The sequence below is a fragment of the Jaculus jaculus genome, chromosome 9 (genome assembly GCF_020740685.1).
Source record: "Jaculus jaculus isolate mJacJac1 chromosome 9, mJacJac1.mat.Y.cur, whole genome shotgun sequence".
Classification (NCBI taxonomy): domain Eukaryota; kingdom Metazoa; phylum Chordata; class Mammalia; order Rodentia; family Dipodidae; genus Jaculus; species Jaculus jaculus.
Window position 1 is genome coordinate 136,300,241 of NC_059110.1, and position 22,506 is coordinate 136,322,746.

The 22,506-nt window shown below is 40.8% G+C and overlaps 1 protein-coding gene across 3 annotated transcripts in view; it reads left to right on the forward strand.

Annotated features, from left to right (window-relative positions):
• Tanc2 (tetratricopeptide repeat, ankyrin repeat and coiled-coil containing 2) overlaps positions 1-22,506 on the forward strand; it is a 382,841-nt gene that overhangs the window by 313,689 nt on the left and 46,646 nt on the right. For all 3 annotated transcript variants that reach the window (XM_045158789.1, XM_045158790.1, XM_045158791.1), the window contains 2 exons: positions 13,265-13,373; positions 21,461-21,583. In XM_045158789.1, the coding sequence (XP_045014724.1) occupies positions 13,265-13,373; positions 21,461-21,583 (232 nt within the window). The remainder of the gene's footprint in view (positions 1-13,264; positions 13,374-21,460; positions 21,584-22,506) is intronic.

Below are 22,506 nucleotides of genomic sequence, written 5' to 3' on the forward strand. Positions count from 1 at the left end.
ACACTCCCTCCAAGAGGCATTAATTCCCAAATATCCATCAGCTAGGTAGCTAGCATTCCCAAAACCTAAGTTTATGGAGAACACCTGAATCAAACCACCACAATGCCCTTCCCCTGGAAAAGTTAGTCTTTCCTCTTTTCACTTCTAACTCTACCACTAAATGCAAAGTCGGTCTTCTGATGTCATGGTTTCAATATCACCCTTTCCAGAGAGAGATTTTATTCATCTTAATATTACTGAGAATTTATCTGTAAATAGTTTTTTCCTATTATATATCTAATCAAGTTTCTAACCCCATATGGCAATCAAAAGTAAATTTGAAACTCAAATTTGAACTATTACTTTGTGAGCCAAAGTCATGGTTTTTTGTGATATAAGTAATAAATTACATGAAAATCTAATATGTCCTTCAGTTCTATGTTTGTTTTTATTTTTTATAAATTGTGGATCTACAACTGTTAGTCAAACAGATGTGATTCTCAATACCACAAAAAGCATGAAGGTAAATAGAAGAACTGTTTAGCAGGCATGGTGGTTCTTACCTGTGATCCTAGCTCCTAAGCACTCAGGAGGCTAAGTCAAAAGGATCATTTAGAGATCAAATTTGATTACAACTTAAAAAAAGAGAGATCCTACCTCAAAAAACTAAAAAAAAAAAAAAAAAAATCTGAAGATGAATGCAACACTTTTCCCTTTTTCAAATCCAAAAGAAAGTTTTTAAAAAGCTGATAAACAGAATTCTTCCTCAAAGCCAACTAAAACTGGAAACTACTTAATATACTGTTTTTCTGTCATAAAAACTCATGAGAGGGCTGGAGAGATGGCTTAGCAGTTAAGGCACTTGCCTGCAAAACCTAGAGACCCATGTTGGACTCTCCAGGTCCCACATAATCCAGACACAGTGATGCAAGCATGCAATGTCACACACCTGCAAGAGGGGTACATGTATCTAGAGTTTGCACAGCAGCTTAAGGCCCTGGCAGGCCCAATCTCTTTCTCTCTCTCCCCCTTTCTCTTTCTCTGTCTCTCTCTCTTTCTCAAAATAAATTTTTAAAAACTCATAAGAAATTTTCAAGTTATGATATATACAAATAAATAATTCTCCTTTATGTCAAAAATGGAAGCTGGGCATGATGGCACATACCTTTAAGCCCAGCACTCAGGAGGCAGAGGTAGGAGGATCCCCATGAGTTCAAGGCCAGCCTGAGACTTCATAGTGAATTACAGGTCAGCCTGAGCTAGAGTGAGACCCTACCTCAAAAAACCAAAAAAAAAAAGGAGAAAGCATCATTTTATGACTTGACAAGCATAAGTGCTTGGCACTCACTCATGTATTTAGAGGAGTGCCAGCTAACAAAAACAAAAAGAGGGGTTTGCATTCGTCTATATTACTTGATTTTTTTACTATTAGAAAGTAACACAGTTTGCTTTATATAGTTAAATATACAAAAATACCTTTTTAGGTGGTCATGTTCAAGATAGCAGGTACTAGCATAAAATACACTTATCTAAAAATCTGAAATGAGAAGGAAGTGGGAAGTTAATTCAACAATTTTTTAATTAGTTTTCTATTCAGCAAATATAGGCAGTTTGGTACCATTATTAGGCTCATCCATGGCCTGCCCCCTCCCCATTGGCCCCTCCTTGTTGAGGTATATGGGTCATGCATTGTGGAGTTAGCCCACAGTTATGGGTAAGACAAATGTCTCTGCATATCATGACCCAACATGTGGTTCTGACATTCTTTCCACCCCCTCTTCCGCAAAATTTCCCTGAGCCATGTTGGGTTCATTTTTGGTCTGCTTCAGTGATGAGGTGTTGGGGGCCTTTGAGGCTCTGGTTCTCTGATTTGGTAGGAGTTGATTTTTCTCTGTGTTTGTCTCCATCCCCCTTGGGCTGGTATCCAGTTCATCAGGAAAACAGCACCCTTGCTTGTTTTGCCAATTTTCCTTAGTTTAAACTAGGGCCCTTTTGAGGTATGATGGGGTGGTTCTCTCCTTAGGATCTGCATCTATCTTTCTTTCCACGGGATTTGCAGCACATTTAGGTGGTCGCCATCTTGGCCGGAAGTCCCTAAACAATTTCTTTTTTTTTAATTTAAGACCAAGACTCTGCAGCCAAAGCTGCCCTCAAACTTCATGATTCTCCTTCCTCAACCTCCCAAGTGCTGGGATGGTAGGCATGTACTGAAAGCAACATGAGGAAGAGAGGCCGGTTTATCTTCCTAATGAGTCTCTGAAGCTGGACCAAAAGTATCCCAGAGGTTGTCAAACCAGGATTAATGGCACAACAGTCAGATGGAGTTATTGCCAGCTTAGTGGGACTTGACAGCTTGTCTTCTTTTTTGTGAGAGAGCAGTTCACTCCACTATCTCTAGAGACTTTCAAGGGCAGATCTCCCGATTTAGTAAAATCAACACTAATAGCTTTCTATCCTCTTAACCATAAGAACCTACAGCTGTGAGACATTGACTTACTAAAATAATCAACATATCTAATTGGTTCCACTTCTCAAATTTAACTTGGAAATACCCCATTATTTTCATCCTACTGACCACACATTGGACTCTTACATAGATCACTTTAGCTTCCTCATACACTGTGTCCAGTCTTGCCCTCCTCGAATCAACTGTCCATCAGCAGCCAGGGTGTTCACTTAAAAAACACAATTTATACCATGCAACTCCTTCTAGAAATCCTTCAATGGCCTCTTCTTAAGATCAGAATAGAATCAAAGCCTTATGTTCGTAGAGATTCATTCATTCTCAAGTTTACAGTTTTCTGCCACTTCCTAGACATTTCTAACCTCTGGGTCTTTGCACTTAACAATTCCATCTGGAGTTCACTGTTCCTGTCTCAGTGCATAGCAAAATCTTTCATTCCTCTCCAGACCTCAATTTGAGTGCCATCTCCTAAGAGAGACTAATACTTGTCTCCATGCTTAAGTAAGTTATTCCTGGTTTTTATCTTAGTCCTTAGAATTCTTGTTAATGCCTTTCTAACAAGTATCACAGTTTATTAATTTATGGTATTTGCCTATTGTCTACTTTCCTATTAGACATAGAGTGAGCTCATTAGGAACAGGACCTTTGCTACTGTGTCTTTGCCTTTCTGGTAGTGAGCAGAGTGCCTGGTAAACCCAGTAAGCTTGCTATAAATCCTGTATAATGATGAATTAATAATGGAACAAAGGAAACTTACAAGTACTATTCATTCTAATCTTGCAACTTAAAATATTTGAGTCACAGTTCCACAAATAGTGTCTGCTATTCACTCTGTTGTTTCCTGCCATGCTGTAGAGTAGATGGAAACTTGCATTTCAGCAGGCATTCACTAAACACTTAGTAAGCAATATAGTCAAGGCTCTGTGTTAAGCACTGCAAGGGGATCTAAACATGAGAAGGATGTGAGAAAGATAGATTTGTCCACCAGGAGTTACACTTTAGTATGGTTTTGATAGACACATTTACAACTAGCCATAATTCAAAGCGAAGTGCTGTGCTAGAGATATAAACAAAGAGATGAGGGACATGGAGGAGGAAGAGAAGTGATAAGTCTTCCTGTGTTTACTGTTGATATTTCAAATTGTGACAGTTTAGGAAAGTCATTGCTCTTCTGCCTCATGAAGGCCTGTCAGTTGCCTAAAGCACCCACATAAATGCTAGGCAGGTGTGATTGCCCACCTGTATTCCAGCACTCAGGAAATGGAGACAAGGGATCCTAAGGTAAGCTGGCTGGCTAGACTAGCTGAATCAGTGAGCCCTGGATTCAAGTGAGACATGCTGTCTTAGTAAGTAAGGTGGAAAGTAATTAAGGAAGACATCCCATATCGGCCTCTGGCCTCTACATGCATACACACACCCATGTACATGCAAGCATACCTACACACACACACATATCCCTACACATGAACACTCATGCATACCATGTACACACACATTAAAAAAAAACTGATGTGAAATGAAAACCACTAAAAATAGAAGATACCTTCTTAGAATTTTAGCACTAAAGAAAGGATGACCATATTTGTAGACAGTAGGGAATGAACCAATAAAAGATAAGAAAAAGGTGCTGGAAAGACGGCTTAGTGATTAAGGCACTTGCCTGCAAAGCCTGAGGGCCCATGTTCAACTTTCCAGATCTCATGTAAGCCATATGCTCAAAGATGAGGCAAGAGCAAGCTCACACATGCCCACTGGGTGGCATAAGTGTCTGGAGTTCAATTGCAGTGGCTGAGGCCATGGCATACCAATTCATTCTCATTCTCATTCTCATTCTCATCCTCCCTCCCTCCCTCCCTCCCTCCCTCCCTCCCTCTCTCTCTCTCTCTCTCTTTTCTCTTTTCTCTTTTCTAAATATTTTAAATTAAAATATAAGAAAAGGGCTGGGGAGATGGCTCAGCAGTTGAAGGCACTTGCTTACAACCCTACCAGCCCAAGTGTGATTCTCCAGCACCTACGTAAAGCTGGAAGCAAATAGCATATGATCTCAACATGCCTGCAACAATGGAAGGCAGAGTTAGGAGAATACAGAAGCTTGCATGCCAGCTAGAGCACACACTCAGAAAGGGGGGGGGAAAGGAAGATCCTTTCTCAAACAAGGTGAAGCAGAGGACAAAAACCTGAGGTTGTCCTCAGACCTCTATATGGGCACCGTGGCACATGCGCATCCATATTCACAAACATATCGTACACATCCACACACTTACCTATACAACAGCAGCAGCAAGAGCAATGACAACAAACCAAAAAAGGATGTGACTACTAGAAAAGAACATATGAAAAATACTTCAAGATACTTCTGTTTCATGGACAGGGCAATGATTTGTTTAGGAGAAGATCCCACAAGCAAAAATATAAAAGTGGGATTACATCAAACTAAAAAGCTTTTATGCCACAAAGGAGAAAATAACAAACTGAAGAGACAATCTACAGAATGGGACACAGTATTTTCTAAACTATACATCTGACCAGGGATAAATATTAGAATACATAAGCAATCAAAAACTCAGTAGCAACCGGGTATGGTGGCACACACCTTTAATCCCAGCAATCAGGAGGCAGAGGTAGGAGGATTGCCATGAGTTTGAGGCCACCCTGAGACTGCATAGTGAATTCCAGGTCAGCCTGGACTAGAATGAGACCCCACCTTGAAAAAAAAAAGCCTAAAAATAGCAAATACTGGGAAGAATGTGCAGGGAAGGGTATCCTTGCACATTGTTGAGGGGAATGTAAATGGCTACAGTCGTTGCAGAAAACAATATGGGGATCCCTTAAAAGTTTTAAAGTGGAACTAGTGTGTAGCCCAGAAATCCCATTACTAGCTGAGTATTTAGAAGAAATAAACTCAGCATATTGAAGAGATAGCTACACTCTCGTGTTCATTGTAGCAGTATTCACAGTGGCCAAGAAATGAAAGCAACCCAAGTGTTCATCAACTCGTTAATGGATAAAGAAAATGCTGAGCATATACACAATGGAGTATTATTTAGCCATAAAAAGAAGAAACTCTTACCATTTGTGACAATATGAGTGAAACTGGAGATTATGATAAGTGAAATATAGCAAAGCTCAGGAAAAACATTTAACACATGATCTCATTATGTATGAAATCTAAAATCATTGACCTCACAGAAGTTAAGAACAGAATAAGAAACCTAAGTTCTCCCATTTATTTCTGCTAGGGCTCAGGAGCTGCAGAACATACTCAGAGCCTGGCCAGCTGAACCTTTGTCCTCTTAGAACTGACAGAAACTGAGAGGGGCAAGCGAGTTCTTAGCTAAAGTACTAATTCCTGTCCTAAGCAATGACTGCTGGGTTGCATTATCTGAATTTCTCAAAGGAACTGATCTTAGTGAAAATGGTGGTTTTCTTCACATCAACCTGTGAGCTCCTTTTTTTTAATATAAATATAGAGACCCCTAATAGCACAAGAGGAACACTTCATTTAAAGCTATGTTCCTTTTTCACACACGGTAGGGAATCTATAGCTACTGCCACAGTTTCGGTCCTTTTAGTTACCTATCTTGTGAATTTAAAACCTGACTTTGAGCCAGGCGTGGTGGCATATGCTTTTAATCCCAGCACTCAGAGGCATAGGTAGGAGGATCGCTGCGAGTTCGTTTGAGGCCACTGCAGAGTGAATTCCAGGTCAGCCTGTTCTAGAATGAGACCCTACCTCTTTTTTTTTTTTTTTTTTTTTTTTTTGCAGGCCTGGGTACATGACTATTGTTAGGCACAGGGAGCCTTTTCTAGGGTGGCTAGTGTGGATAGAGAATGATTTAATACTGTCACAGAGCAAAGCACAGGGATGCCTCTGCTTCTGATGGAGTCTCTCAACAGTCTTGCAGCACATATAATCATTTAAGCTTTTTCCCAAAGGCCTAATTTATATTTTATTCTCAGTTTATTTTCACTGACATTGACATGAATACTTTCCCAGGATTCCTTCCTGCTCCTTCCCTATCATTCTGTCCATTAGTAAGAATCTCTCAAAAAAATCTTTCATCTAGTTTAAGGTAATTCTAACGCTAAAATCTCAGTAGTTTATCACATTTGAAATTTATTATCATTCACATAGAATCCAACAGCACCCCATATTTGGAAAAGGTCTGCTCTGCACAGTATCTTAGGGACCCAGTTATTTGTTTATTTGAGAGAGAACAGGCACACCATGGCCTCCAGCCACTGCAAGTGAACTCCAGATGCATGCACCACCTTGTGCATATGGCTTATGTGGGTCCTAGGGTATCAAACCTGTATCCTTTGGCTTTTCAGGCAAGTGCCTTGACCACCAAGCCATTTCTCCAGCCTGAGACTATGCCATCTTTAACACACATTTTTTAAGGGTACCTGTCATCAAGTATGTTATCAGCTGGCAGATAAAGTGGAGCAGCAGAAGGTTTCTCAGTCTGAAGTAATGAATATCAGTTCTCCCCACATTTCATTAACCAAGACTGAATCTCATAGCCTCACTTAAATGCAAGGTAGCCACTTCCCAAGAACAACTCTTTTTTTAATGTTTTTAAAATGTTTATTAGAGAGAGAGAGAAAGAGGCAGATCAAGAGAATGGATGTACCAGAGCCTTTAGCTGCTACAAACAAACTCCAGATGTATGTGCCACCTTGTGCATCTGGCCTACAGGGGTCTTGTGGAATTGAACCCAAGTCCTTAGACTTTGAGTGCAAATGCATTCACCACTAAGCCATCTCTCCAGCCTCCAGAACAACTCTTTAACTATGGAAGGAGAGAGGGAGAAGGAGAGGGAGAGAGAGAGCGCGTGCGCGCGCAAGTAAAAGTCAGAGGAAAACTTTAGGTGTTATCATCAGGTATTCCATCCACCTCTTTCTTCTTTTTTTTTTTTTTTTTTTTTCTTTTGGTTTTTTTCAAGGTAGGGTCTCGCTGTAGCCCAGGCTGACCTGGAATTCACTATGTAGTCTCAGGGTGGCCTTGAACTCACAGCAACCCTCCTACCTCTGTCTCCCAAGTGCTGGGATTAAAGGCGTGTGCCACCATGCCCAGCTTCTCTCTCTCTTATTTGTTTATTTATTTCAGAGAGAGAGAGAAAGAAGCAGACAGAGAGAGAATGGGCACACCAGAACCTTCAGCTACTGCAAATGAACTCCAGACAAATGTGCCACCTTGAATATCTGACTTATGTGGGTTTTAGGGAATCGAACCTAGATCCTTTGGCTTTGTAGGCAAGCGCCTTAACTGCTAAGTCATCCCTCCAGCCCCCATCCACCTCTTTCTGAGACAGGGTCTCTCACTAGCTTGAAGCTCATTGATTAAGAATGGCTTTGTTTCAAGATGAAGAGGCAGTTTCATAAATGCAGTAGGGTAACTTTGAATCACAGATGATCTCATTACATAAACTATGTGGAAATACTTCTGTCTCACCATGCCCCCTCAACCCATAGTTTTTATAACCATTTCTGAACCCATATGAAAATCTGTTTTGATTGCCCTCATCTGTAATTACTGAGAGACAGCCTAGCTATATTCAATCATGCTGAAAATCACCTCACTTTTACTAGCACTCACTGTGCTTGATTTCTTAGCTACTCTCTCCCAAGATTATAATTTTTAAAAATACAAACATTAGTGGTTAGTGGTTTTAATTATGGTAAGAATTCAGAGCTGATACCATACAAATAGGTGCAATGGAGTTTTTTTTTTTACATTGATGGATTCTTTTTCACATTCTATCTATTATGAGGAATAATATTTATTCCTATGTGTACAAGTATAGTGTTTTGTGAAAATCTAAGGGTTATTGTTTTGAAAAGCCATAAGATACTATACAAGCATAAAGTATTACTTATTTATTCTACATCTATTTTCTTATATTACTTAAGAGTACATATGTGAATAATTTCTATTCTCAAGAGACTAAGAGGAGGGAAGGCTGTGTGAGACCAATGTGTCCTTTGTAGGCACTACCATGGAGATTGATACCAGGTACACCTGAAGAAAGAACATTCAAGTCTATTTCAGGAATTAGTGAAGGCTTCACAGAGGAGGTAGTGTGTGCTGAGGCAGAATAAGAAACAGTTTTCGCGATGAACTGAACATGGAAGAGTTATAAGCAGAGGAAAAGAAGTTTGAAGTCCTACATATAATGCATTGTGTCTATTGTTGAAAGAACAAGGTGAGGTGGTTTAAACAGATGAACAGACAAGGGACAAATTATGGAAACCCTTTGAATACCATGCTAAGGATACCAGAGAAAATATATGGCCATTGAAAGAAGTTTAGCAGAAGCTTTTTTTTTTTTTTTAATTTATTAGTTTTCATTTCAGTGAATACAGGCAGTTTGGTACCATTATTTAGGCTCATCTGTGATCTACCCCCTCCCATTAGACCCTCCTTGTTAATGAAAGTGGGTCGTGCATTGTGGAGATAGCCCCCAGTTATTAGTATGATAAATGTCTCTGCAAATCATGACCCAACATGTAACTCTGACATTCTTTCCGCCCCCTCTTCTGCAAGATTTCCCTGAGCCATGTTGGGTTCATTTTTGGTCTGCTTCAGTGCTGAGGTGTTGGGGACCTCTGAGGCTTTGGCTCTCTGATTTGGTAGGAGTTGATTTTTCTCTGCGTTGATCTCCTTCCCCTTTGTGTTTAGCAGAATCTTGATGAGGTTTTGCTATCTAAATTATCAGAGTGGGCCAGAGTAGGAGGAAATTAAGAATGGAGTAGAGAGAATGAGTCTCTACAATTATCCAAGTAAAAAAGCATAAAGGAGATAAGCTAGTGCTAGGCTTTATGCCTCACAGGTGGTATTTGAAAAGGTAAAAAAGTTTTAAAGATGCTTAGTTTTGAGAAAAAGCTCCAACTTCAGAAGGTGACTTTTACTTGGCGGTGATGGAAGTAGAGGTCCAGCAGGCAGCCCGAGAAGCAGAGCTAAATCTCCATGTTTTGAGATGTCACTGTGGGCGTCATCCACATTGAGGGGAAAGCTTAAACCAGGTGACAAGAGTGCTAGGAAAGAAGAATATGTGGAAGACAATGCAGTGTCACATCGCTGAAGGAAATAGGAGAAAAAGTGTCTGGGGGCTGTCACAGATATCAGTAGCTTCAAGAAGAAGACCTTTTATAGAGACTAATGCTAAAGGGAGAAAATAAGAGAAAGAAAAGTATCAAAGACCAGGAGAAACCACATTGTTTGGAAATTAAGAGGCTACCAGTGCCATTAAAGAGTGGTGAAGCCAGAAGCTGAAGTGGATGAGATTTAGGAGTGAGCAAATAAGTGAAGTGAAGATAGATATAAACAAGTATAGTATTACACATCCAGATGCCAGGCTGGCTAGTGTACCATACCTGAGCAGAGTAAGGTACAACTGGAGATGCACCATATGATATAAATTGCTGTTGCCATTTATATCATAAATTCCATTTTGAATTCAATGGGCTCATCAGAACCTTCCCCCCCACCATACAGCACAGGCTAGCCTCAAACTTGAAATCCTCCTGCCTCAACCCCCTCAGTATTAGCTAGGATTACAGGTGCATGCCACCAGACCCAACAGAACATTCTTGTAAATATTGGCCATGCTTCTATGAAGAAGTAATGAACAATTGTCAGTTGTCACTCTCATCTCATCCACCTGTGCCTGATCAACGGCAGTGGTGGCAAATCCTCGCCTCCACTTAGAGAAGCATGCTGAAGAATGCAGATGACTTAGTAGGGCTCTTGGTTTGGCTATAAAATGAAATCACGGGGGCAGAGTGGATTCTGTGTCTCAACCTAAAATCTATGCTGCTGCCCTAGACAGGCTTTTTGTTTCCTTTTAGACAGGGTTCTCATCCATGGCCTCAAGCACAGAGAGCAGTTCAGAGGCCTGTAGTCAGGAGTTACAGTCATAATTGTACAACCACGGATGAGTCATTTAAACACTTACACCAGGAAGGCTGCAGTAATTTCTCTGTTGGTAACGGGATAGGATTTTGAGGTGTTGAGAATGGAACACTTTATAAATGTGTCTCATTATCTCTAACTTCCAGATGTTCTATTGAAACAGACTGCCAACAAAATTGAGCTTTTGTGGGATGAATGAAAGTTCACTGGCAATTACCAGGTTTTATAAGTGTGAAACAACCCTGAGCTCAGATCTTCAGCTGACAGTGATGTTTCTACTTGTCTGGACATTCTCACAGCTAAATTATTTCCTTGCTATATGGTTAACCTTACCCAGTTAAACAAGGGAACGTACTATCCACTATAATTTAGAAACTTGATAAAGCCATAATTTGGAACTTCCTTCCAAAATTTTGTATTTCTGTATAAAATGAAAGCTGTCCCATGCCTCCAGTTTCTTTGCTAAAGCTTTAAAAAAGAAAAAAAAAGATTGTTTCTTAGACTTGAAAATGAGGTATCTTTATATCAAACTTGACTGAGTAGCTGGAGCTCAATAGAAAACTGGGGCCTCCTTTCAAGAGTGTATTACCACCAAAGATTTGTTTGCTACTTTCCTTCTGTTTGATTGGTTCATTAGACTTGAAACTGAAAAAATCACTATATTTCCCTCTTCTGTGACACTCAAAGGGAAAGAAGACTCGAGCTACTAGCGACATGAAGAAGTCTGCTACCAGACATGATAGATAGCTCACACCTATTATCCCAGCACTTAAGAGGCTGAGACAGAGGGTTGCCGTCTGAAGTACATAGTGACTTCAAAGCCAGTCTGAGCTATAGTGTAAGAACTAAGTGTACACGGTTCCTAAAGGCTGTAGCAAACGTGGAAGCAAAACTAATTACAGAAGTGACCTAGTCTTCTTTATTTTCTTTTTTTTATTTTTTGTTGTTGTTTGTCAAGGTAGGGTCTCGCTGTAGCCCAGGCTGACCTGGAATTCACTATGTCGTCTCAGGGTGGGCTTGAACTCACGGCCATCCTCCTACCTCTGCCTCCCGAGTGCTGGGGTCAAAGGCATGCGATTCTTCCTTTTCTTTTTGCCCCTTGGTTCTGTTGAAAGAGCATCTCACTGTGAACCCTGACCAGCCTGGAACTTGCTGTGCAGCTTAGGCTGTACCAGGGCACAGGCCTCCAACCTTACCCACCCAAGTTCTGAGATTAAAGGTGTATGCCACCATGCCCACATCATATCCCTCCTTTCATGTCCACTTTTTTGTTCTAAAAAAATTTTGTAAGCAGCCGAGCATAGTGGCACACACCTTTAATCCCAGCACTCAGGAGGCAGAGGTAGGAGGATCTCCATGAGTTCGAGGTCACCCTGAGACTCCTTAGTGAATTCCAGGTCAGCCTGAGCTAGAGTGAGACCCTACCTCAAAAAACCAAAAAATAAAAATTTTTGTAAGCATTTTTAGATACAGTAAGCTATGTTAGGCATTATGGAGAACATAAGCGATCTACATTTCTTTTCATAATGTAAATAGAAATATACATTGGTACAGAGGGAAGGATCAGAACTTCTGTCATCCTAGGCTACATAGTGAGTTGGAAGCCACCCTGAGCTACATGAGGCCCTGTCTCAACAAAACAAAACTGAATATGTCATTGGGTTTGGAATATAGCTTAGTGGTAATGTGCCTAGTTGGGTTAGAAATATAGGTCAGCCGGACATGAAGGTACATGCCTTTAATCCCAGCCCTCAAGAGGCAGAGGTAGGAGGATCAGCATGAGTTTGAGGCCACCCTGAGACTACATAGTGAATTCCAGATCAGCCTGGGATAAAGCAAGACCCTACCTCAAAAAAAAAAACAAAACAAAGGGGGAAAAAAGGAATAAAACTCAGTGGTAATTTGCCTAGTATGTGCCAGGCCTGAGGTTTGATCCTTAGTACTGCAAATTATACATACATACTCACACACATTAACACCTAAAGTATAACATTAAGATACTGAGAGCTAGAAAATGACCTGAAAACTTCAAATCAAATAGATTAAAACAAAAGAAATTTGTTGATATAATGAGTAAGCCATAATTAGAACAGTTGAAGTGCTACACTGAAAGGTTTTTAGCCTAGCTTTCCTTTTAGTTTGGTCCTCAAGGCAAGTGATCACACGATTTAAGAGGGAGGAGGTAGTTCTGGCCACGATGAGCAGATAAGACAATATCCAAGGCAGAGGTAGTAAAGAGAGCTTTCTCTTTCATGAACACACTGTTAACAAAGAGATGAGGGGTAGATGCTGTCAGGAAACTGTCTAGCAGAGGAGAGAGCCTCTGGTGGTATGGTATATACTGTAGTAGAGGAAGATACAATCCCTACTGCTATTACCAAAAAGAAAGTACTCACTGAACTCAAGTGGGGGGGGAGGCAGAGACTGACCAGAGAAGACCTCAGTGACTGTCCCTCCAGCTTGGGACATGTTAGGTTTAGATACTAAGGGATCTCCACAAGAAGCAATCCAGTAGGCATTCGGGCCTGTGGTCAAGGCCTAATGACAAACAGTCTAGATAGAGAAAGTATATGTAGACTATAGATGGCATGCAGGCTGAGAACAAGCTAATCCCAAGACAAGGCAGAATAGGGAAGATCCATACAAAGGTCCTGAGGAGCACTGCCATTCAAGCACTGGTGAAATGAGATTTTCTAACACGGCATCTGTGAGGGGGCGGGGGTAAGCCAGCTAGAGAGGATGTTTGTGATACTTAGATGTCACTTTACTAGTAACAAGTACTCTTCCTCAAGATACGGCTTGAATGGCACACAGTGTTGTTGAAGATACAGCTAGACCTAAATAGTAACCCACCCAAAGCAAAACTGAGGCATTAAAATTTCTAAAATGAGTCTCTTTCTTTTCAGGAGTGGTCACACATTACTTGCCTTCTGGTTTTCCCGCCAAGAGGGAAAACTAAACCGACAGCAAACTATTGAACTGGGACATCACATCCTCAAAGCACACATCTTTAAGGTAATTCAGAAGTGAGAGCCTTTTACCTTTCCATCCCCAGCAGACTTTCCTTAACACTTTGTGTATGAAGTGAAACTTCCTTGTGTCAGTGTAGCCCCTGCTCTCTGAAACTACGTTGCTGCAGTGTTGGTCCATCTCCTAAGTCATCCCTCAGACTTGAGAGAAAAAAAAAACATAACCCCCTTGTATAGGGAGATTAAACAAGTTAGTCGGCTATTCACACTGGCCATTTATAAATTTAGTGGATCCTTGTGCCTTCTAGGAAACATATAACTATCATTGATGTAAAGGACATATACATATATACCTGTGTGCTCCATATATGATCTGTCATCTCCTGAGGACAGTATGTTATGAAAATTAATTACAGGTTTTCACAATGTCTAAAAAAAAAATCAATGAGAATAGTCATTGGTGAAATTAGTTTCTAACAGGGAAAATTAGACATGAAAGTCATTCCCATCTGTGAGAGGATGGGTATAAGCCAACTAGAGAGGATGTTTTCTTATAGTTTTTAAATGTTTTTTTTTATTTTTTTTATTTTAGAGAGAGAAACAGAGAGTCAGAGAGAGAGGAGAGAGAGAGAATTGGTATGCCAGGTCCTCAGCTACTAAAATCGCACTCCAGATATTTGCGCCACCTAGTGGGCATGTGTAACCTTGCGCTTGCCTTACCTTTGTGCATCTAACATAGGATCTGGAGAGTAGAACATGGGTCCTTAGGCTTCACAAGCAAGCTCCTTAACCACTAAGCCATCTCTCCAGCCCTTCTTATAATTTTTCAAGTGAAGAGTTTCATACTCTTGGTGCTGTCTTTTTTTTTTTTTTTTCTTTTTGAGTCAGGGTCTCATTAACTAGCCCCAGCTGAGATACAGGTGTGAGCCACCACATCTAGCTCATTCTGTGTGCTATGATTTTTAAACTATTGACCTGAAACCCACACTGTTTCTCCAATCACTATCAAATTTTAGTCCTAGTTACTTTCCTAGATGTTTCAAAATTTGTAAGAATGCTGAAGCATTAGCTGCTTCTCTGTGCTGTTGAAGCGGTTGCTGCAACAGTGGCACATCATCACTCTGCTTGTGCCTGTGTGCACTCACTCAGTTATTCAGCACCCACCAGTGCTGTGCTCGATACCAAGGACGCAGAAGTTTAAAATACACAATCTCTACATCTCCTAGAATTCCTACTTTATAAAACAACTGTGAGTTAGCACACAAAAACAGAGGAGCAAATTCGTTTCTTGATTTATTTTTTCTAGCCCACAGTTTGTTATTATTGCTTTTGATTGTTCCAAACACATGAGAAACGAGTGTATCTCACTGGTAGAGCATTTGCCTAGCATACAGGAGGCTCTGGGTTCGAACCACATCACTGCAAAAACTAAACTCTCAACTGGGTCTGGTGGCACACACCTATAATACCAACACTCAAGAGGTGGAGACTGGGTAACATTGCAAGTTCAAGACCAGCCTGGCTTCCATAGCAAGTATCAAGCCAGCCAAGGTTGCATAGAAAAACTCTGAGATAGACAGACAGACACACACACACACACACACACACAAATTCTCTCATAGTTCTAACCTCTGTAGTCTCTTCAGAGTTTTTCCTCTGACTCAAAATTGAGAAATACACATATCTTTCACAGTTCTCTAGATCAGACTTCCCCCTAAGAGAGTAGTATAAAGATAAAAAGGTTCTCTTCAGAAAAATGGCTTTAAGGGCAACTCCAAGAGCCTCACAAACTCTTGCCAGTGTATAAGCGCACAGCCAGAGAAGTCGGTTCATCAGGTGGACAGAAGTGAAACCTACAGAGACGAGTCCTTTGAATCGTAACTGTCCTGTCTAATGAATCGCTGTAGCATTACCTGGTGGAAGCACAGTGCCACTCAACATAACAGACAAGGTTCCAGTTTCAAGTGCTCTGAAAAATGTCTACTACTTCTATAAAGGTAATTGTCCTTGAGTTAGATAGGAAAGTAACAAGTTTTAATCTGTTAGCGTTTGCCCAGGATCCAGTGCAGACAGAAAGTTAATGCTTGCCCTTGTATACCATAAAATAGATGCCACATTGACAGAGAACTAACACGAAGCTTCATTTGACCAAGTGTGACGTTAGTATATCAAAGCTTACATTTCAATCAAATGCTGCTGTCATTAGCACGTTTTATCTCATGCTGATGCAGACAACATGGCTGCCTGAGATAAGAATGGCTCCATGAGTGCTTGTGCCATAAATATTCAGGGTGCAGCGTCCAGTGATGACATGACTGTAGGCCGAAGACTGGAGACTTGGACTGCAGATGTCCTGTGGTGCAGTTGATAGGATTCTCTGAATGCAGAAAGCTGTTGATAGCGTCAGCTTCTTCTGACTGGAATTCTTAGTCTCTTTTAGCCAAGGATCATGAAAAGGCAAAGACAGACACTGCAGTAATAACTGGTTTTAACCAGTTCCACATAGAACTTTTAATCAGCAGTGATGTAGTGCTTAAATTTCCTTTCAATTTTAAGTTTCTTTTGTCTTTGTTCATGAAAAATGTTCATATACATAATTAATGGCTTGAAAAATATGAAAAGTTAGGCTTGAAATTCTGGATATTGGGCTGGCTATGGAGTCTATTTTGTTTTGTGGGATTTTATTTTGTTTTTGTTTTTGTTTTGTTTTGTTTTGTTTTGTTTTGTTTTGTTTTGTTTTGTTTTGTTTTGTTTTGTTTTGTTTTGTTTTTAGAAGTAGGGTCTCCCTCTATCTCAGGCTGACCTGGAATTCACTGTGGTGTCTCAGGGTGGCCTCGAACTCATGGTGCTCCTCCTACCTCTGCCTCCCGACTGCTGGGATTAAAGGCGTGCGCCACCACACCTGCCTCTATGGAGTCTTATTAATTCTTTTTAATAGCTTTATTGAGTCACAACTTTGTATGCCACATAAGACTCACCAATGTTAGGTGTACATATTGATGATTTTAATATACTTACAGTTGTGTCTTTATCATAACTGTAGCAGACCGCTTCAGGTTCACTGAGATGAACTTCCAGACCAGGAACAGTTATGGAGGAAGGGATATTTATTGAAGCTTACAGATCCAGGGGAAGTTCCATAATGGCAGAAGAAGCTGGCCTGCCTTCACAGGCCCAAGCAGAGAGAGAAGCGCAAGCCTAAAGCTAAAAGCCACAGCACACTTCAGGAACTCTTGCTAGGCACACTTTGCATATCTTTAGATTGAAATCTGAAACCCACCACCACAAAATAAAAAACAATTTAAAGCCAATGTTTACATTAGGATTCACTCTGTACCGCGCTCTTCTTTGGATTTTGCCAAATGCATAATGTCCTACATCCACCACTATAGTATCATACAGAGTTGTTTAGATCCCTGAAATTCCCGTGTTTTGTCTCCTCATTCCTTCCTTCTTGTACTTAGCAATCACTGGTCTTTGTATTGTCTGTGATTCTGTTTTTTCCAGAATGTCATAGTTTGAGTCATTCTGTGTTTAGCCTTTTTAGATAGGCTTCTTCCACTTAACACTATGCATTTAAGATGACTTTTGCAAGTCATCTTGTCTTAAAAGCTCATTGCTTTTTTATTGCTGAATATTAACTACATGCATTCATCTCTTAAAGGGCATGTTGGTTGCTTCCAGTTTGTCTTTGTTATGAGTATGTTATTATAAACTCAATTTACATTTTTGGTTTTTGATGGGGTCATATGATTTCACCTCATTTGGGGAACTGGAGAAATGTCTAGGAATGTAATTACTAGATTACATGGTAAGACTACATTTACTTTATTGCCAAACTAGACTTTCAAGTTTTTTCATTGTTTTTATTTTTCATTTTAGAGAAAGCAGGGGCAGGAAGAGAGAATTAGCATACTGGGGCCTCAGCTACTGCAGTCAAACTCCAGACGTACCACCTAGTGGGCATATGCAACCTTGCCCTTGCCTCACCTTTGTGTGTCTGGTTTATGTGAGATCTGGAGAATCAAACATGGGTCTTTAGGCTTTGCAGGCAAGCACCTTAACCATGAAGCCATCTCTCCAGCCCAACTTTCCATTTTTTTTAAATTGTCTATTCCTCTCTCAAAATTTTCAATTTTGCCTTTTATCTCTGGTCGTGGTATGAAAAGTTACTTCAAAGTCTATATCTGATAACTCTGATGCAGAGCCTTATAGGTTGCTTTCTGTGCCCTGTTTCTTGTGACCGGTTCCACTGATCTCTCTCATTTGCTCATGCATCTGGTTATATGTGCTGCTGTCTTTGCATTTGCAGGTTGTCTGAGTTTACATACCATCTTCCTCTAGATAGGGTTTCTGTTTGCTTGCAGTTCAGGAGTACCTCATTCAGGCATTGTGATAGCCAAAGCTCTGCTTCAGTCCCTGTGAGAACCCACATACTTCTGGTTCTCCTTTACTGATGGGGTTAAGTCTGTTGTGGAATGTGGAACTCCAAATCGAGGCAAGAAAGTACAACAGAGCATTCCCCTGTTCCCTATATGGATGGATCCTATCTCCAACTCCTGTCTTCCCAGGTTTCAGAGGTTTTCCTGTATTTTTCTAACTGGGGAAATGGCAAATCCATTCAAAGGGAAACTAGTTGTGAACTGCTCTCCTGGGCTCCCTCCTGCCCTAAATCCTGAAACAGTCATTTTGGAACTTACTAGTCTTCCCATACTTTCAAGGGAATGTCTTTACTCTGTGTATCTTCACGTAGTTGTCCTTGGCAGGATTTTTAAAAATATTTTTATTTATTTGACAGAGAAAAAGGGAGAGAGAGAGAATGGGCATGCCAGGGCTTCCAACCACCGCAAACAAACTCCAGACACTTGTGCCCCCTTGTACATCTGGCTAACGTGGGTCCTGGGGAATCGAACCTGGGTCCTTTGGCTAAGCCATCCCTCCAGCCCAGCAGGATTGTTTTTATGTCCGTTTCTTATGTCTACCATTAGCAACAATGAAGTCCACCCAGGTCTTTTTTGTCCTGTCCTGTCCTGTCCTGTCGTGTCGTGTCGTGTCGTGTCGTGTCGTGTCGTGTCGTGTCGTGTCGTGTCGTGTCGTGTCGTGTCTTGTCTTGTCTTGTCTTGTCTTGTCTTGTCTTGTCTTGTCTTGTCTTGTCTTGTCTTGTTTTTCAAGGTAGAATCTCACTCTGGCCCAGGCTGACCTGGAATTAGTCTCAGGGTAGCCTCGAACACACAGCGATCCTCTACTTCTGCCTCCCGAGTGCTGGAATTAAAGGCATGTGCCACCATGCCCAGCCCACCCAGGTCTTTTTGAGCAAAACTTAAGATTCCATTTTGAGAACATGCAATTTTTCTGTAAATATTGTGGGCTTTTTTATTTAAAATCTCATTGTTACACCTAGTGTCTGAACCTGTACTGAGACTCACACAGAAAACAAGTTATTCACATTCAAGAAAATTGAATCTGAGCTTGCAGCCTTGACCAGATTAGTAAACTGCTAGAGCTTTCAGAGAAACTAGTCACAACACTGTTTAAGCTCGCTGTCTGCCAAAAAACACGTGGAATATGACTTTAATAAACACTGGTCTGGCATTATTACTCTATAAGATAATATTCCTAACAATCCTGTGGCCAAGCATGGTGGCTCATGCTTTAATCTTAGCACTCAGGAGCCAGAGATAAGAGGATTGTCATGAGTTTGAGGCCAGTCTGCAATACAAAGTGAGGTCCAAGACAGCCTAGTGTAAAGTGAGACCCAGCCTCACAAACAAACAAAAAAACCTAATAATTATGGATTAAGTGAAAATGCTTAGTGAATCCCATCAATTAATATTTAAGGGAATGTTGACTTAAATATAATAGACATAGTTTTACTTTAAATTTGACAGTTGAAATGAAACAATAAAGCTTAGCTGAAACCGGGCATGGTGGTGTACTCCTTTAATCCCAGCACTCAGGAGACAGAGGTAGGAGGATCGCCATGAATTCGAGGCCACTCTGAGACTACACAGTGAATTCCAGGTCAGCCTGGGCTAGAGTGAAGCCCTACCTTGAAAAACAAAAAGGCTCAGCCAAAATCATGAGAGTAAGTTTATGCCATAGGAGGAAAGGGCCTTGTCCAGGATGAAACAATTTTAGAGAAGAAGGCCAAGGACAGGAAATGATTTGGAATTGGACACATAGGAAAAGGCCAGCAATTAACTATGTTGTCTGTCCTAGTTGCTACTTCTCCAGCTAAGAATTCAGAAATGAAATTCTGAATAAGGTACAGTTTGGTTCTTGAAAAAATTTTGGCATAGGGCTGGAGAGATGGCTCAGTGGTTAAAAGTGCTTACTTGTAAGAATGTTGATATGAGAGACAGAACATATATTTAGAATTGGGAAAAAAAAAAAAAGAGACTTAGCTTCTCATTCCAGCTCCTGTGGCTGTGTGACTTTAGGCAATTTGCTCAAGCTTCCCTAGGTTGTTTCGTGCATTTCAAGAAACAAAACACGCACACATAGCATGCCCTTTTCAGAGCATACTTCCCTAGGTCCACTTAGGTCCAAAACTTTATTACTAATATCTTCCTGTTTTCTGGATTGCTTGTTTTGAACCACTTGACTCATATTTTGGCAGAAGAGCAAGGTGACTACCAGAAAGTAACCATCAGCAATGTAAAGAGTACATTATTTCAGCGTTCTTCCAGAAGAGCATGCATGAAAGGAGATTAAACACTAGTATTTGCAGTGGGACTCAAGCCAGTCACACTAGGATAAAGTTTGTTGCTGGGCCAGTTAAGTTGTTTTTTTCCCTGAGAGAGAACACATGTGGTTGTTTGCTGGTATGTTGTCAGGATGAAGAGTTATAGCTGCTATAAGAAACCCACAAAAGCTCAATGACTTACTCCAGCAAAGGTATTTCCCACCTACAGTGAAGTCTAGTGAAGGTCATTTTCATTTTCTCTAGGCAGTAGCTCTGAAATCACCTTGGGCCTCAGAATCCTCCATTGGATCTTTTCTACCTAGCCTGCAGTAAAAAGGAACAATAAGGGCTGGAGAGATGGCTTAGTGGTTAAGCACTTGCCTGTGAAACCTAAGGACCCCGGTTCGAGGCTCGATTCTCCAGGACCCACGTTAGCTAGATGCACAAGGGGGCGCACACATCTGAAGTTCGTTTGCAGTAGCTGGATGCCCTGGCATGCCCATTCTCATTCTCTCTCTCTCTCTCTCTCTCTCTCTCTCTCTCTCTCTCTCTCTCTCTCTCTCTCTCTCCATCCATGTATCTACCTCTTTCTCTGTTACTCTCAAATAAATAAAAATGAACAAAAAAAATTTAAAAAAAAGAAAAAGAAAAAGGAACAATAAAAAGTCTATAGAAAACACAGAAGGTTTGAGAGCCCAGCGTTGATCTGATCTATCAGATGTTATTTACCAGAATTCAGCCACATGGTACACATGGTACACCTAGCTATAAAGGAAACTGAGAATTGTGATGATGTAGTTGCTGGCACAAAACATCCAACCAAAAACAGCTGATGGGGACGAAAGGGTTTATTTTGGTTTACAGGCTCAAGGGGAAGCTTCATTGTGGCAGGAATAAGATGGTAGAGGCTGAGCAGAAAGAGAGTGAGCTGTGCTGTGGCAAAGAGGAGCTAACTGTAAGAGCCCTAAACCCACCCCCAGCAACATACCTCCTCCAGCTAGGATCCACCTTCCAAACTGCCACCAGCTGAAGACCAAGCATCCAACACACCTGAGGCTATGGGGGCATGTGAGTCAAACCACCGCATGTAGTGTTTTCAGATGTTTAGGGAATGAAGTGAAATCAAGATCAGTGGTCACATGCTCTCTGCCACAGTTTCAATGGCTTAATTTAAGTAAAGCACTTAAGAAGGCCAATAAAAAATATGGAAGAAAAAATTGCATCCAGATATAACAGAAAGAGGTTGAGTAGATGCATTACTGGAGTCAATTTGAGTTCCCTTGTTCCTGTAGGACGTTTTGTCCCAGGAGTGGATGGGCTTCACAGAGTATGAACGTTACTAAGGTGAGACTCCGCTCTTCCTCATTAGTACCAAAACCCCAGAGGCCCCTGACTACTGATGATGCTTTTTAGCTCGGTTAGTAGTTTGTCTCTGTATTTCCTTTCAGGGTTTGAGTAAAAAAGTTGGTGTATCATCCTCCATCCTCCAAGGTCTGTGGATTTCCTACAGCACAGAAGGTCTTTCCATGGCATTGGCATCTTTACGAAATCTCTACACTCCAAATATAAAGGTAAACAATCCACTTGTAATTCACTTAAACATTTAACTGAAGAAAGCTAGAGGGACGGCTTAGCAGTTAAGGCATTTGTCTGCAAGGCCAAAGGACCCAGGTTTGATTCCCCAGGACCCACATTAGCCAGATGCACAAGGGGGCGTACACATCTGGAGTGCCTCTCCCTCTTTCTCTGTCAAATAAACAAAAATAAAATATTTTTTAAAAAAAGAATTAACTGTAGAAATAGAATTAGAAGAACATTAAGCCAGGCATGGTGGTGCATGCCTTTAATTGCAGTACTTGGGAGACAAAAGTAGGAGGATCTCCATGAGTTTGAAGCTACATTGTGAATTCCAGGTCAGCCTAGACTAGAGTAAAACCCTACCTTGAAAAACCAAAAGAAGAAAAGAAGATCAAGTGTTCATTTAATTGACCTCTAGCATGTGCTAGGCTCACTCCTAATAACCTGTTACTTGAATATATTTTAAGTTGCAACATTTTATTCTGCAAATTAAAGGCCAACCCTGTTGTCCTTCTTCCTTCTATAGCCAGCTGACACAGGGGTAAGTGTTTTTGGAAGGTAGTTTAGAACGTGAATTGATCTCAGGTAGCCTTTGTTTTTGGAGGAATGTCTCTAATCAAGAGTTCATTTAGAATGGAATTTCAAATGGGAAAGTGTGGGGGTGGGGGGGGAATTACCATGGGATAGATTTTATAATCATGGAAAATGTTAATAAAAATTTTTAAAAAAAGCCGGGCGTGGTGGCGCACGCCTTTAATCCCAGCACTCGGGAGGCAGAGGTAGGTGGATCACCGTGAGTTCGAGGCCACCCTGAGATGACAGAGTTAATTCCAGGCCAGCCTGGACCAGAGTGAGACCCTACCTCGAAAAACAAAAATAAATAAATAAATTAAAAAATATATAAAAAATAAAAAAT